This window comes from Limulus polyphemus, unplaced genomic scaffold, assembly GCF_000517525.1.
Source record: "Limulus polyphemus unplaced genomic scaffold, Limulus_polyphemus-2.1.2 Scaffold982, whole genome shotgun sequence".
NCBI classification, from domain to species: Eukaryota; Metazoa; Arthropoda; class Merostomata; order Xiphosura; family Limulidae; genus Limulus; species Limulus polyphemus.
In genome coordinates this window covers 240,395-255,561 of record NW_013666592.1, presented here as the reverse complement: position 1 = coordinate 255,561, position 15,167 = coordinate 240,395, and the positions used below count along the sequence as shown (strand labels likewise).

Here is a 15,167-nt window from a genome sequence, read left to right as displayed (position 1 = left end):
GCAAAGTTGTATTGAGAAAGAATAAACTAGTTTATTTAAGAAAAGATTTGCACCACTGAAGTTCCTCGGAAGAATTTATACCGGAAATTAACAAACGAGCAGATGCGTAACAGTTATTTTTCTTAAAATATAGAACAGTAAATAAAGAAGTATAGAAAACAATTAACTCTTCTACTTACAAACTTTGTTAAGTCTTGTGAAATTTTGCATGTGGAGGATGTAAAACAAAGTAATTTGTTTAGGTTTTATATATACACATTTTGAAATAACAAAAAATCATAGATTACTATACCAATACCATAGACTTCCACTATAATTTATCAGGCTTATTAACTAAGCTGTATTTCAGTCTAATAAAATATGATACTTCAAGCTCCAAATTCTCCTACCTTTCTGCTTTTATTCTACCATGAAAAGAAAGGTTTTCCCATGTAAACATTTCGCAGAGGCTGAGAAAACCTAGTGGGGAACATTCTGAGCTTTCAATTGGTTATACACACGTCAGAGAGCAAAGTAGAAGTATGTAAGCAAGTACTTCCAAAAATGGAAGAGGTGAGTGAGGCCACCTTGGTTGATTCACTAAATATAACAATATATTAGAAAATAGAAAATATAGGAGTTTCTTATTTTATATTTTAGCTTGTCAATATCGGTAATTGGAGTTTCTAATTCATAAGAATTTGTATTTGGACATCACAAACATCTAATTTGAACCAAAGCAGCATTCAAAATACCATGTGATATACAAAAATCAATATTTAGGATTTTTTTCTATTTAATTCTAACTTAAGAAATAAAATAATGTATAATACTAACATCTGAATTATAATTTGATACCAAACTAATGGACATACATTCAAAAAGTAACTCAATAAAATTTTGAATGTAAGTTTACAAACATGATGACATACCCTTTGACCCTTGACCATAGGAAGACCCATCAAGATAGGGTTAAAAAACCATGAAAGAGATTTGTAAGAATCAAAAAAAGGAAAATGAGAATGGCTGGGGAAAGAGATAGAAGGTCATTGACAAAGCTGATCTGTATCTGACAATAGTAGAAATGGATAAACTGCCAACATTTTTAAAAAGCCAGATAAAAAAAGGGATGAGGAATAGCTGAACAGCCTGAAGGAATTGTCAAATGGATCATTAATGGTAAACCAACAATTTGCATTGATAAAGTGCAAGGGTGGATGGCTGACAAAAGTGAGTAAGGAAACAAACTGTTCCCCACAAAAATCCTGTCAAATTTGCAAGGGATTGGACAAAAGCAACTTATGATGATGTAGGTGTGGCACATCATGGTGAAATACTGATGTCTAAGGTTGATATAAATGGAACCTCCAAGTTGAAGAGGAATGGATTCCTGGTACACGAAAAGGCAAAGTACTGGAAATCATGACTGTGCAGGACAAAGAGGGTAAATCAGAAAAACCTGGCAAGGAGTGTTATGAATAAGAGATAGAGTTCTGGGAAGAAGCCAAAGAGGAGAATAGGCATACAGAAAGAGATTGGACCACTATCACAGCTATAGAGTCCAGGACTGGTAACCTAAAAAGTGGAAACTTGGTGTTGAAAAGAGTTGCAAAAGCATTGATGAGAGGAATCTCAAAGTGGAAGTAAACAACTGAAATACCAGAGAATGTAGATACCACTCTGTGGGAAGGAATCTGGTCTAGGTGATACAGTCAACCTGCCACTAGGCTCGTAGCTCCTAAGTCATGACAGGCTAATAATAACCTAAAAGAGAAAGCCTAGAATAAGAAAACAGAGGTTCCAAGACCAAGCATCTGTTGATGTATGAAATGACAATGGAGTTGTTTGAACTGATCTTTAAAAGATGATCAGACATATGAGACAGGAAGTGATGACAAGCTCACTGAGCAGCAAACATCTTGCAGATCTTGTTATGGAGAGACTGCTCTTCTGCAGACCAGATGTCAGAAAGGGTGCAAGTTTCCAGAACCATACTCCACCTGGACAGAGAGGCACTAGTGAACAGAGGTAAAACAGGCAGAGGTGGAGGAAGAAGGATGCCACATGCACACATGGACATCTTGATAGAACTTGTCATATATTAAATAACTTAACTTTACATGTGTATGTGTAATTTGCATATAAATTGAATTATTTATATTCTAATTATTTATAGTAATAGATAATTTCATATACAACATTAAATACTTTAAAACTAAATAGTATTAACTACACTGGCCAAATATAATAGGCATGGTACACGAAGCTTCAAATGTTGCATTTCTTCTTTAGTGCTAAGAGATAGATATAATATTTGAAGATATGGTAACAAGATCTAATCAGTTTTTCTTTTAAAAATATTGCAAATTTCATGGAATATGTATTCTCTTATATTAAGGCAGGTGAAGTGTAAATACACAGACAAACATAATAAAAATTGTGATTCCTGGTGGAAACATTCAAAGTCTTAATAAAAAAGATATGGACCACAAGTTTTGAAAATGTAACTTCAAATTTGCTCTTAAGAAATTATTGTTTTTATTTATAGAAATAATAAATCATGAATTAGTTTGCCTTATGATTTGTGATTTATGATACTAGTATGCATTGTTTTTAACATTTCCTGTCTGATCTCATGCTATTATTATAAACAATTCGATCAATAACTTAAGAGTGGAAGACAGGCCCAAATCTTGGTCACCAATCATGCCCATGAAGCTTATGTACATATGATATATATATATATATATATATATGTCATTTGACACATTGCTATTGTCTCTCTTAGACAACTAAAGTCACAGATGGGATGTTGGCTTACAGCCAGGATGGTGAACCCAGATATTTAGTTAACATCTACTGCTTCTATCACTGCAGCACACTTTGCAAGCTGAAACCCAAGTTTTCTATTTTAGTTCCTGAAGTTAAAACTGAGAAATAACAGTGTAAGTTGCTTTGCTCAGAACATTTTCCTGCCAAATCATTTTAAGGAAATCTGAATAACCTTGAGCTTCTCAAAGAGTATTCAAGAAATAAAAACACTGTTTCTCTAAAACAATTCATTTCCTATAAATATTTATAGAAGAATGAAAGAGATTCATTGATTATTTACTTGGAAAATGTTCTCACATTTTGTATATCATACAGGAAAAAAATCATCCTTTTTTATGTAAAATAACTGTATACATACAGATTTTATGTTTTGCTTAGTTTAAATAATAACTTTATTTTTATCATGTGTCATGTATTTAGAGCCATATTTAAACTTGATTAGCAAGTTCCCATAGCTTCCATGCTCCTTTTAAAGAAAACACATAACTACACAATTTGAATGTTGTTAAAATGTCTTAAACAGTATCATAAAAGTTAATACTTATTCCATTCATAACAAAACATGTTATTACCAACAGAGTGTAATGTAATTACTACTAAATATTTATATATAGTAATAAATATACAAGGATACATAAAGCTACATGTAATGTAAGCCCATTTCAGAAAAAGTACAATAAAGTATGAAAATTTGGACACTCACATAGTTTTAATCCAATCAGTATTGTTGTACAAAAACAAACTTTTGATCATCATTTATGACTTTTCTTCCTCTTTCACAAGGAGAACGATTTCAATGAAAGGCTTACATCCAATTTCCCAAACAAGGTGTGGATTACAAATAATTTAATGTTTATTTTCTTCTCTTATGAAATAAGAATCTACACTAATGTACACATTCATTAGAGGAGTTATGAATCAGAAGAAACACTGTGAACTAAGTTTCCATATTCTTCCTTATTTTGTTTTTTATTAGAATTTAACTGGCTGTTTTGTTTCAAGTGATCATCCTATATTCAAGATAAGTAAATACATTTGCACAAACTTGATAAAACTTCCTGAGCCTAAACGTACACCCAACTATCGTGATAAATAGATGATCCATAAAAATAAATGAAAAAATTCTATCATGTTTGTTTTAACTAAATATAAATCCTTGTAACTCAGCACAAGTTATTAAGACTGGATATAAGACAAATTTTTTAACTGTAATGACTCTGGGTACTATCATTCTAAATGTTGAATGTTATCTAATTATATTTATAGTGACATTTAAAGCTGACTTTCAGTAGAACCACTTTTACAAATCAGTTCACTAAATTTGCATCTAATACAACATATTATATTAAATTTATTCATAAGGTATATATAATATTAGCGACATTCTTAAATGGTTTCTTCTTTTGTGGCTCCTATGAAATTAGAATAACAGTGTCTTTGTTAAATGAAAATAAATGTAGTGATAATTACCTTACATTATATATTTGAAGAAATTAACTGTGAGACAACAAAATGTGTTATTTGTCCAATAAGTGTTTATTATACCAATATTGCATAGAAACTTCAACGAACAATGTTAAATTTTGGTTATTTGTTAGTCTTGTGTATTCATTTACCACTAATGAAAGATTAGTATAACAACTTATTTTTTGTTAATTATGTTCAATATATGCAATAGAAAACATAACTTATTAATGCTATACTGTTTATAAGCATACAATTATAGTAAACATATTTTAAGGAATATTATCTACTTTACAGTAACACTTGATAAAGTCCCACAACATTATGACAAAGATACTTGTGAACCCATAGTTTCATATGGAAGGATACATTAAAACATCATAGAAAAAGAATAGCAAAATGCTCTGATTAAACTAATAATTTTCCCATTAATTACCAAATTTACTTGTCTTTTATAATTAGTCTGCTAAAATTTAGTGTATTAATACTGAATTTAATTGGTAATACTTACTTTAAGTTAGAAAAATAAACTGTGTTTTTCACTATATTACCAATTCTTTTGTGTTTCAGAGCACCTCAAATCTTTATATTTATCTTGTTCTATTTTGGGAATCACCATCAACTTGAAAGTATGTCTTATTATACAAAGCAAATAAACATTCTATGTAATTAATTTGCTGTAATTTTGGAAATTTTCATTACATTTCTTTTAATATTGTGTATACAATGAGAGAAAACTAATGTGTTTTCAAACCTTGTGAATCGCCACCACTTGTAAAAACTGCAATGGCTTTTCCTGTCTGTCCTCCTTTCATTGCAGAGGTGCCCTCCTTACTACTCAAATGTTTATCCTCTACAGATGCAGCTGGTATAGGAGCTGGGTTAGACATGGTTTAACCTATACACGTCAAATAAGAAAATATTATATATATATATATACACACACATTTTAACATATGCAAGGTCAAAAGCCAGTAATGTGCTTAAAAATTAATCGCACACAAAACCTCATAAAATAAAATAAAGTTCTTACCTCATACATATATAATTATTTAAAAATTTGGAATTCAATTTGTAACTTACGAGATCCAACATTATTTTAACTTCAGTTATACAAGCCACTTATTACTAACGTTATTGCAACAACAATGAAACGTAAGAAAACATTTGGTTAATTTTAACGGACAGAAAAACTAAATTTTAAAAACTTTTTTTTATTAATTTTAATTTAATGTACCGTGATCTTAAAAGTTAGATTACTATCGTTGATATTATTATGCCGACAAAAGGCAGTCTTGTGTGTTTTTCATTTTAACAAAAATACTACACTAGCATTAGGATTGCTAACATTTTATATATATATATATAATCTTAAACATATCTGCTTTCTTTTACCTTACGATTTCCTTGTACTTGGCCTAGCTACTGTCGTACAATCATCTAACGGAACATGTCCTGTTCGACCTTCACAGCAAACGTTCTAATAATTAGCGCCATCATGTGGTATTAAAATATATTATCTGAAGTGTAAGATGATAAAGACCCTATAACCGGAGCGCTTCCTGAAGGTGGACCTTTCTTCTGGAGGAGCAAACTGTGAAGCGTGTAAATACTACGATGGAAAACACTTTCTAGGTTGGCTGTTTAAAAATACAATAATTTGATCCTTAATATGCGTTTAAGTTAGTTAAACTTTATATTTGAAGTTTAGAATTTCAAACGTTGTGGAGTTTCAGAATAGTTCATTTTTAACTCCTTTTAAATAATAATAACAAGAAATTCAAAGTTTTTGCTATGATATTTACACTTACAAATTAAAACTTACAGACATTCCCAGAACTGACTCAGTCATTACATAGATATTGTTATAAAAGGAAACACTGTAGAGTATTGTAAATTTCTAATGACCTATTAAATAGAACAATTTTACAAAATAACAACATAATACAAATTACACTTCAAATATTATTATCCTACCCAACACGTTTTTCTACTTTTAAATCATTTAAACAACTATAAATAAAGCAGACTTAACTTCGTGTGAAAACTATGAACGACCCTCTGATATCGTCTTGTAATTGTATATACGTAAAACAAAACAACCCTGCCTTGAAAATCAATACCAAACGTTGTTAATCTTATTTCTTGTATTAAGATTTAAGAAACTTGTGAAGTTAAGCTCATCTTTTTCCTGTACATTGGGTTTACTCAAGTCAAGGAAACCTAAATAAACATTATACCATTTAAAATTTAATTAGGCCTAAAATATACAATATTAGTTTTTCACTAGTAATAGTAATATTGTCAGGTTATTATATGTATGGATGGGCAGAATTCTTCATAGTAGGTGTCTGTGACCTGTTGGTGATAAATTTCAACAACAAACAGCACACAATCCACTTATTTCAAAATGATATAATAAAACAAATCAAACGTATATATACAAATGTTCGTTACAGAGTTATGTCCAGACCTTTAACTAATGGTATCTTTTTGTCAAAGTCTGCACAGGCTGGTTCACTTGCTTTAGAACACAATTGACAAAATGAATTATTCTCCTCTGCTCTGTTGTTAAAATAAAATCGGGGTTAATTTCACTTACAAGTGTTGGATACCACAGTTGTATCCAGAGCTTTAAATAATTTTCGTAAGATTTTTTTCAATTACTTTAGAACATAATTGACAAGACAAATTATTTTTATCTAGTCAGTTTTTACAATACAATTGCAATAATTTCACATTAAAAAGTGCTACTATACACTCTTTGTCTAAATGCACAAACACACAGTCTAGATCTATTTGACCATATCTCCCACTAACTTTGTCTAACTTGAACTACAGTTAGACGTGTCTTTTATAAGCAGCCCAACTGTGGCCTAGAACTTTCCACATACTATGAGATATTATGACTTAATAATACTCTATCAAAACGACGAGAAAAAATTAGAAGGTTCTAGAAAGGTCGCAGTAATACAGCAAGCATCAACTTACAATAATGGAACTACACAACGTATGATTCGTAGACATTCATGTAAACAAATCTGCGATAAACTATCATAACATAATGTTTTGGGACCTATTGGTCCATTATGGCTGATCCATCCTCTAAACAAAACTAAAATTATTAATAAATAAATTTTAAAAAATCTTAAAGCCAGCCCTTATCATTCATATACTTATCAAGCATCCTCTCAAACTCACTCAAATTTACTGCCTCCACAACACCCGAAGGCAACCCATTCCAAAGGCAAACCACCCTGTTACAAAAATAAAACTGTCTCGGAAAAATTTATACTTGTGTCCCCTAGTTCTACTATTCTTTCTTAAGTAGGAAAAAAGATGATGCACCAACACTACCCTTTATAAGCCTAAACACCTCAATAAGATCCTCTCTAACTCTTCATTTTTCAAGAGAAAACAATTTGAGAGATTTCAACTTCTCCTCGTATGAAAACCCATTCATCCCAGGCACCATTCTAGTAACCCTTCTCTGAACCCTTTCCAACAATGCAATGGCTTTCCTAAGGTAAGGAGTCCAAGACTGAACATAGTACTCCAAATCTGGCCTAACCAGTGACCTATACAATGAAATTATAACCTCTTTAGACTTGTATTCAGTATTTCTGTAGATAGAACCTAAAATCCTATATGCCCTACCATAGCAACAGCTCTAAACATAACTAAATTTAACACTTACATTAAACTTAAACAGGTGTTTATATCTAACAAATACCAAAATTAGTATAATAAATAGCGCAAACTCTTTGTTATTTAAAATGAAGTTTCACTGAGTTTGTGTTATTAGAGTTATACTCAAAATTAGTCTAGTGACCATTGCATGGAATTTAGAAGCAGGTGTCAGAACTGAGAAGCAGTAAGTTTTTTTTCTAAGCAGGCAATGATAATTTTCAAGTAAAAAACATGGACTAAAATAAGAGTTATTTATGAATGTTTTGGTGCTTTCACTTTGGTTTTTTTTAAAAAAAGGAGCTGAAGCAAAGACTTAAGATTCAAAATTGTCAATTGAGTTCAAACCTTACTATAATGATTGTAATAGCAAATCTGCTTAAAATCGTTGGTAATACTGTGAAGTATTCAAGAAGGCAAAGACATCAAATTCTGCATATTTCAATCAACTTTACCGTAATTATTTTTAACAGTAACTCAGTTTGAAAATAATCATTAATATTTCAACTATAATTCAACTATAAAACATGTTGTGTCAATTGAGTATGAAACTTAGTGCTATATTCATGACAAGGTAATTGTTAATATTGGTAAATATTTTACCACATGGCCCCTGTGTCAACAGGTACAAGTGCTTGAACAGTGACACAATTCTGTGTCAACAGACACAAGTACTTCTGTGTTGATATTAGACACTGTGCCACTGTATATGTACCTTAGTTGTTGACACTAGATGCTGTGCTACCATATGTGTACCTTACCTCTTGACACTAGAGGCTATATCACCATATAAGTACCTGTACCTGTTGGCAATAGAGGCTATGTCACTACATAAGCATCTATACCTATTGGCACTAGAGCCTGTGCCATAATATAAACACATGTACCTGTTGGCACTAGAGACTGTACCACCATATAAGCACATGTACCTGTTGGCACTAGAGATTATGCCACCACATAAGCACCAGTACCCACTGGCAGTAGATGCTGTGCCACCATATAAGAACCTGTACCTGTTGGCTGTAGAGTCTGTGCCACCATATAAGAACCTGTTCCTGTTGGCTGTAGAGTCTGTGCCACCATATAAGCACATGTACCTGTTGCCACTAGAGGCTGTGCCACTGTATAAGCACTTTTACCTTATGGCAGTAGAGGCTTTGCCACTGTATAGCATCTGTACCTGTTGACACCAAAGGCTGTGCCACTGTTTAAGTACTTGTACCTGTTGATATATAGGCCATACGATTAGATACCAATATAAACAATTTTGAACATCTTGAACGCTACAGCTATTATGACTATTCAGATAAAACAGTTGTAACACTGCATGTTTCATACTCAATTGTCACACTGTATGTTTTACAGTTCTATTACCTGAAATTGTTAACTCTAATAAGGCAATGGGATATGCAATGATTTTAGTGTCTGCTTCACAACATTAATGAGTTGCTGCCATGTCATCCAGCTAGGTGATGGTTCTAGCCCTTTCTCTGTGGAACTAATTCAGGAGGGTGCTTCCATGGTCAACCACCCCAGCAGCTTAGAACTGGAAAGTGGTAAGGACTCCCATACTCCACTCGAGGAAAGGAGGGTGACAATGAGGTGGAGAGTCTAGAGGAATGTCATCACCAGAAACAGTGCAATGGGTGACCATGAAATGTTATTTTGAAAAGCAGACCATACCAAGTTATTCACTCTAGGCATGGCTGGGATGGGCAGCAATCCCCTTCTGCTTTATCCATGCAGTCCATGGATGGTATGGTCCACGATGGGCATGTTTATGAAGCAGAATATCGCAAGGTGAGTCACCAGCAAGAGCTGTTGTGGAACACCCCATCTCCACAGCGAGCATGTGAAGCCATGGAAAATAAAGCTTGTCAATGTGGCTGTACAGTGCAAATTTAGAGTTATAGAATACCTGGTCAGGAACCACTCGCTACAGAGCAGGATACATCTAATCAAAATGGAGATAAAGGCCCCTGAAAATAAAAATGAATAAAACTTACCAGTTAAAGTCATATCAAAGTCTGGAGAATGGCCACAGGTAGTAGACAAAACCCCAATGAAGAGGAAAGTGCAACATGATAAAGTTAACAGGAGATTAATGTACAGGGAATGGTCCACATATCAGACTGTAGAATCTCCTCCATTGGAGGATGAAGACAAGAAGTGAGGGAAAAAGTGAGATGTCGGATCTGATGGGAGGAGACCTGGGACAAGGTACGAGAAGAAGGTAGTAGGGAAGAGTAGGCCAAACAGACAAAACGGCAGACCCGATTAGTAAGGGTAGAAGGTGAAAGATCACTAAGGGAGGAAGATTGCCATGGGATAAAAAGTCAGTTGCACATTCCCACCAAAAGGTAGCTGTAAATGCTACATAACAACAAAGGGACCTGACCAGACACAGAAGCCAATCTGGATCCGGTTGAGGGTAAAGATGGGATACAGAAGGAAGGGAAATAAAAGAAAAGGATAAACAACCCTCCTGAGTTGCCGAGGTCTTAGGGAGAAAGGAACGATTAGGTCATAGGAGAGGATAGGTAGGGTGATAAAGGGTATGTGAAATATCAATGGCAAACAAATCTGACCCTCAATGTCTACAGGCTAAGAGAAGAAGGAAATATGTTTTAAGGGACAGATGAAACAAGGAACATGAGGAAAGTAGTACAAATGGAGGTAAATTAAAGGCATGGAGGACCACATTCATGTTCCAATCAGGAAGGGCAGGACACCTGAGAGATTGATATATCTGGAAGGAATGCATGAGCATGGTAAGAACAAGGGATGTAAAAAACCTACAGTATTAGGAAAAATGGAAGGTTTGGGATAGGACCATCTGATAACCAGAAAGCAAGGAGACTGAAGATCCAGGTGAGAAATTTAGCCACAGAAGGCTTGTCAGCAGAAAAATTTACATTGTTTATATATGTTATCGTATACTGTATTTTGTAATATAAATATCTGATTAGTTTGTAATTGTGTTAAAAGTTTGGTAAGCATGGTAATATGGTGCCATTGCTTCGTACGCTGTATTTGACTTCAGATGATTAAGCATACAAACAAAACAACTAGTTAAGAGATCAGGTTAGTCAGTCAAATTATTTCATAACCAAAATTATCCTCTAATTATATTCCCCCTGATTAACATTCCTTTGACACACTTCAATTGTAAACTTTCATCAATTCATAAAATTGAACATCTCAGTTGTGTTTCAGTTGTTAATGCTGACTATACCACCAATGCAGAATAAGTTCAACTTTGCTCATACATACATACATACATACATATCAATTGGATTGGAATTTTGCTCTGATACAGATAATCACAATTTATACAAAACATTACTTTGCATGTTCTTTTCAGCACAGAAATTAAGGTAGGAGTTTATCACTCTGTTGAGCATGTTTGTGATTTTGTTATAAATCATTTCACTTTGTTTTGTTCAAGGGGACACTTGGTAATATTTATCATAACTATCACAAGAATCAAATTCAAAATTTATTGATTAAAAATTTTATTTCAACAGTCAAAGTTTTTTGTTTGTTGTTGTTGTTAATCTAATGACTGCTACATTAAATATGTTTACTAGAAGTGCATCATATATGCTCAACTCAAAAGACTTGTTTTAATAGGGTTTCTTCTGTGTACACATATGCATTGCATATAACCTACAGTGGTAAACTCTTTTGTATTAATAAAGAATGGTCGGAAATTATTTGTCATATGCATATGTACTGTACACATACACTTGTAAGTTAATCTGGAGATCTCTTTTTCCAACTAGACTAAAATACTAATTCTGTGGAGTTTTATTTCAAACCAAACTTCAGTTACACTGATGGAAATTACATATGTAACATGTAATTTACAGGCAACAATGGACCTATTAGTCCACCAAACTAAACTTTAAAATAAAAATAACTCAAAACTAGCTCTTATTATTCAAATATTTATCAAGCCTTTCCTTAAACTCCCTTTAATTTACTGCATTCACCACATCTGAAGGCAACCCATTCCAAAGGCCAACCATCCTGTTTGAAGAATAAAATTATCTTAGCTGAAGATGACTCCTACCCTGTCAAAATTTGTGTGTCCCCTTATCCTACCATTCTCACCATTAAGTAAGAAAAAAAGAAGATGCGTCAACACTACCAGTTCCCTTAACAATTTTAAACACCTTAATTAGATCTCCTATAATTCCTTTTAAAGAGAAAACAAGTTCAAAGATTTGAAACTGTACTCATATGTCAACTTTCCTGGGTAACACCCTAGTAGCTCTTCTTTGAACCAATTCCAACAATTCGATGTCCTTCCTAAAGTAAGGAATCAATAATGAACACAGTATTCCAAACTTAGCCTAAACACTGACCTTTTACAATGAAATTATAACCTCTTTAGATCTGTTTTCAACATTTCTGTATTTGCTCTACCACTAGTAATAACACACTGTTTGAATGGCTTAAGAAACTGATCAGCCAGAATACCAAGATCTTTTTCTTCCACAACACTGTTAAGGTTATTCGCATCAAAATTATAAATCAAAGTATGGTGTTCTACATACATTTCTTTCCATTTATTATAATTAAAAGCCATCTGCAATTTATTCACCCAATTCATCAAATAATTTAATTCTTTTTGTAAAGCAACAGCATTCTCCTCACAACCAGCAACATCCAAAATGTTAAAATAATAAGAAAATATAAGTAATCTATTGATCATTTCTTCATTTATGTCATTGAAATAAATCAAAAATAGCAAAGGTCCTTACCATGAATCTTGAGGTACCATAGGTGTGAAATCCATTTTGAATAAACTACATTTATAATAACTCTCTGCCTTCTTACATCCAGTCAATTTTCTATCCAGTGAGCAAAAATATCCCCCACACCTACAGAGATAATTTGTTTTAATAAGTGTAAGCTTTTCTAATGCTTTCTGAAAATCCAGATACGTCAGATCTATACCTGTACCCAAATCCATGTAACACAGTCATAACACCTTAATGTAATTATATGATTGTATATTGTTTCATTCTAATTGAAAAGCTTTTATAGTAATATATATATATATGTGACAGTTCTTAGCTCAACCTTTTGCATATGAATGAAAATGTACATAAGTAATACAGGTTAAATATTTAAAAACCTGTATGGGTAAGTAAAAGTGCATGTCACACCCTTTTTTATAGAGTTGTATTTAAAATTTAATTAAACTACTTTATTATTTATTTATGTCAATAAACTTGGCATCAAAATTAAGTTAATAAATGAAATTCTAATATTATATAAATTTTAATTTCTCAATTTCAAAATGATATATTTGAATAAATTCTCAATATTCAATTCCTTATATCATGTTACACTTATCCTCTCTGAGTTTATTCTTTTCAGCCCTATTTGAGCATCCGTGTTTTAATACAAATTACAAACTTATGGTATAGATATTGCACAGTCATAATCTGATTTTATAGCATCCAGTCATCTTCATAAATTACAAAGCTGAACCCACATCCTCCTATCACATGTTGTCTTTAAACAAATGTCAATAATTCTCTGACATTTGATATCATTTATAACATAAAGAAAGATATTTTAATTTACTGATTTATAAATAATTCTAGCTTATTCTCATGACAGCTTTTGAATTGTTCAGCATACAGATTCTAAGTTGCTATTGCTGAGTTCAGCTTGACCATCTAAGGGAATTATTTTGATACACTCATATGTCAATCAGAAAGCTAGTTAAATTATAATAGTTATAGGATCTTGTATGCCTTGTGCATGTTATTATTTTGTGTTCTAAATAAAAAAACTGAGTAGAGTACTAAGTATAACCCTCCAAAAATTAGGATTAACTTTCATTAAGACTTCAATTGCAAAACAAAAGTACAAGACCAACATATAAATACTACATTTCTTGTTTTTTTATGAATATGTATATTTTCACTTATTGTTATAAAGTAACTAAAATGTAAAAATTAGAACCTTATTAGGTTAGACAATAAAAGATAAATGGAAAAAAATTTAAATAAAATTTCTCACAAGATATGTAAATGAACTGCACACGAGTTATTTTATTCATTACTGTTCATTACTTAGGATAAATAATTGTTACATTTTCTTGCAATCTGTAGTGATTCTAGAGAAAAAAAAAGAGAGTAATTTAAACTTATTTTGTCTTTTTTTTTTCATGGTGGTTACAAGGTTAGTCAAATAAACTGAACCAACATAGTGTTATAGCAGAGAAAATAATAGATATATAGTTTGATTGAAAAACTTGATACTCATTTAGAAAATTCTTAAGGTGAAGAAAGTATTAATCTTAACACGAAAATCATTTTGCACTCAGACTAATCAGAGTCTGAGTCACACTCTGACTTAATAAATTCACAGACAAAACTTAGTAAAAATAATTAATTAAAAAATTGATTTTTGTGTACAAAAGACTTGCTTGTTTACTAAAAGATACACGTACTACATTAAAAGTTATACTATTTATAGTTTCATGGTTACGTGGTGGTTGCGAGGTTGGTCAAAATGACCAAGCCTGTATAGAGAGGGTTAAAATGATTATATCCTAAACATTATATCATACAGAATTAAACATCACCACATGTACATTGAGCCATACAATTTGGTAAGGAAAGTTTGGACATAATATGAGGTGTTTCTTAAGCTGTATTATATGCTTTCCTTCATTCTTAGTCAGCATATTAAACCTATCTGTAAATGAAGCTACTGGAACTTTATCTTTTCTAGATGGTGTTCATTAATCCCTGCAGTCTCCTATACATTGACACATTTCATTCAAATCATGAAACTCATTGTTGATAGAGAAAGATGAGAAGTAAAAAAAGCTACATTGTGAGAAAGGTGATTTAGGTATTTGATATATATATATACTATACCTAGTCCACTCATAATAAAATTTATGATTTTTGATGTGTATCAAGCAGATCTTAGTTTCTCTAGGACAAGTAGTTTTTAATGTATTGTTACGTCTCCGTTTGTTAATTGATTTTCCATAACTTCGTTCCGACGAAACTTTAGCGACACAAGTCCTTACTTAATAAAACTGGTTTATTCTTTCTGAATATAACTTTACCGATACACTTATTTTCATCAGTCGCTCTTTTACAAACGTTTTAACAACAAACGTTAACTTCAACAATACTTCCTCACTGCAGTTCAATTACTCACTACCT

At 32.1% G+C, this 15,167-nt stretch overlaps 1 protein-coding gene and 1 long non-coding RNA gene across 7 annotated transcripts in view; one reads left to right on the top strand and one right to left on the bottom strand.

Annotated features, from left to right (window-relative positions):
- Positions 1–5,770, bottom strand: part of LOC106461543 (ATP-dependent 6-phosphofructokinase-like) — a 70,608-nt gene extending 64,838 nt beyond the window's left edge. For 3 of the 4 annotated variants that reach the window (XM_013921374.2, XM_022388530.1, XM_013921375.2), the window contains exons 1-2: positions 5,671–5,770; positions 5,030–5,173 (exon numbers count right to left, since the gene is read on the bottom strand). In XM_013921374.2, the coding sequence (XP_013776828.1) occupies positions 5,030–5,165 (136 nt within the window). In that variant the 5' untranslated portion in view covers positions 5,166–5,173; positions 5,671–5,770. Of the gene's footprint in view, positions 1–5,029; positions 5,174–5,358; positions 5,421–5,670 lie in introns of those variants that run through there. The other variant, XM_022388529.1, reaches the window with a different exon arrangement.
- Positions 5,771–5,819: 49 nt separating this feature from the next.
- Positions 5,820–15,167, top strand: part of LOC106461539 — a 15,863-nt gene continuing 6,515 nt past the window's right edge. For 2 of the 3 annotated variants that reach the window (XR_002611004.1, XR_002611003.1), the window contains exon 1: positions 5,820–5,910. This is a non-coding gene — a long non-coding RNA (uncharacterized LOC106461539). Of the gene's footprint in view, positions 5,911–9,413; positions 10,834–15,167 lie in introns of those variants that run through there. The other variant, XR_002611005.1, reaches the window with a different exon arrangement.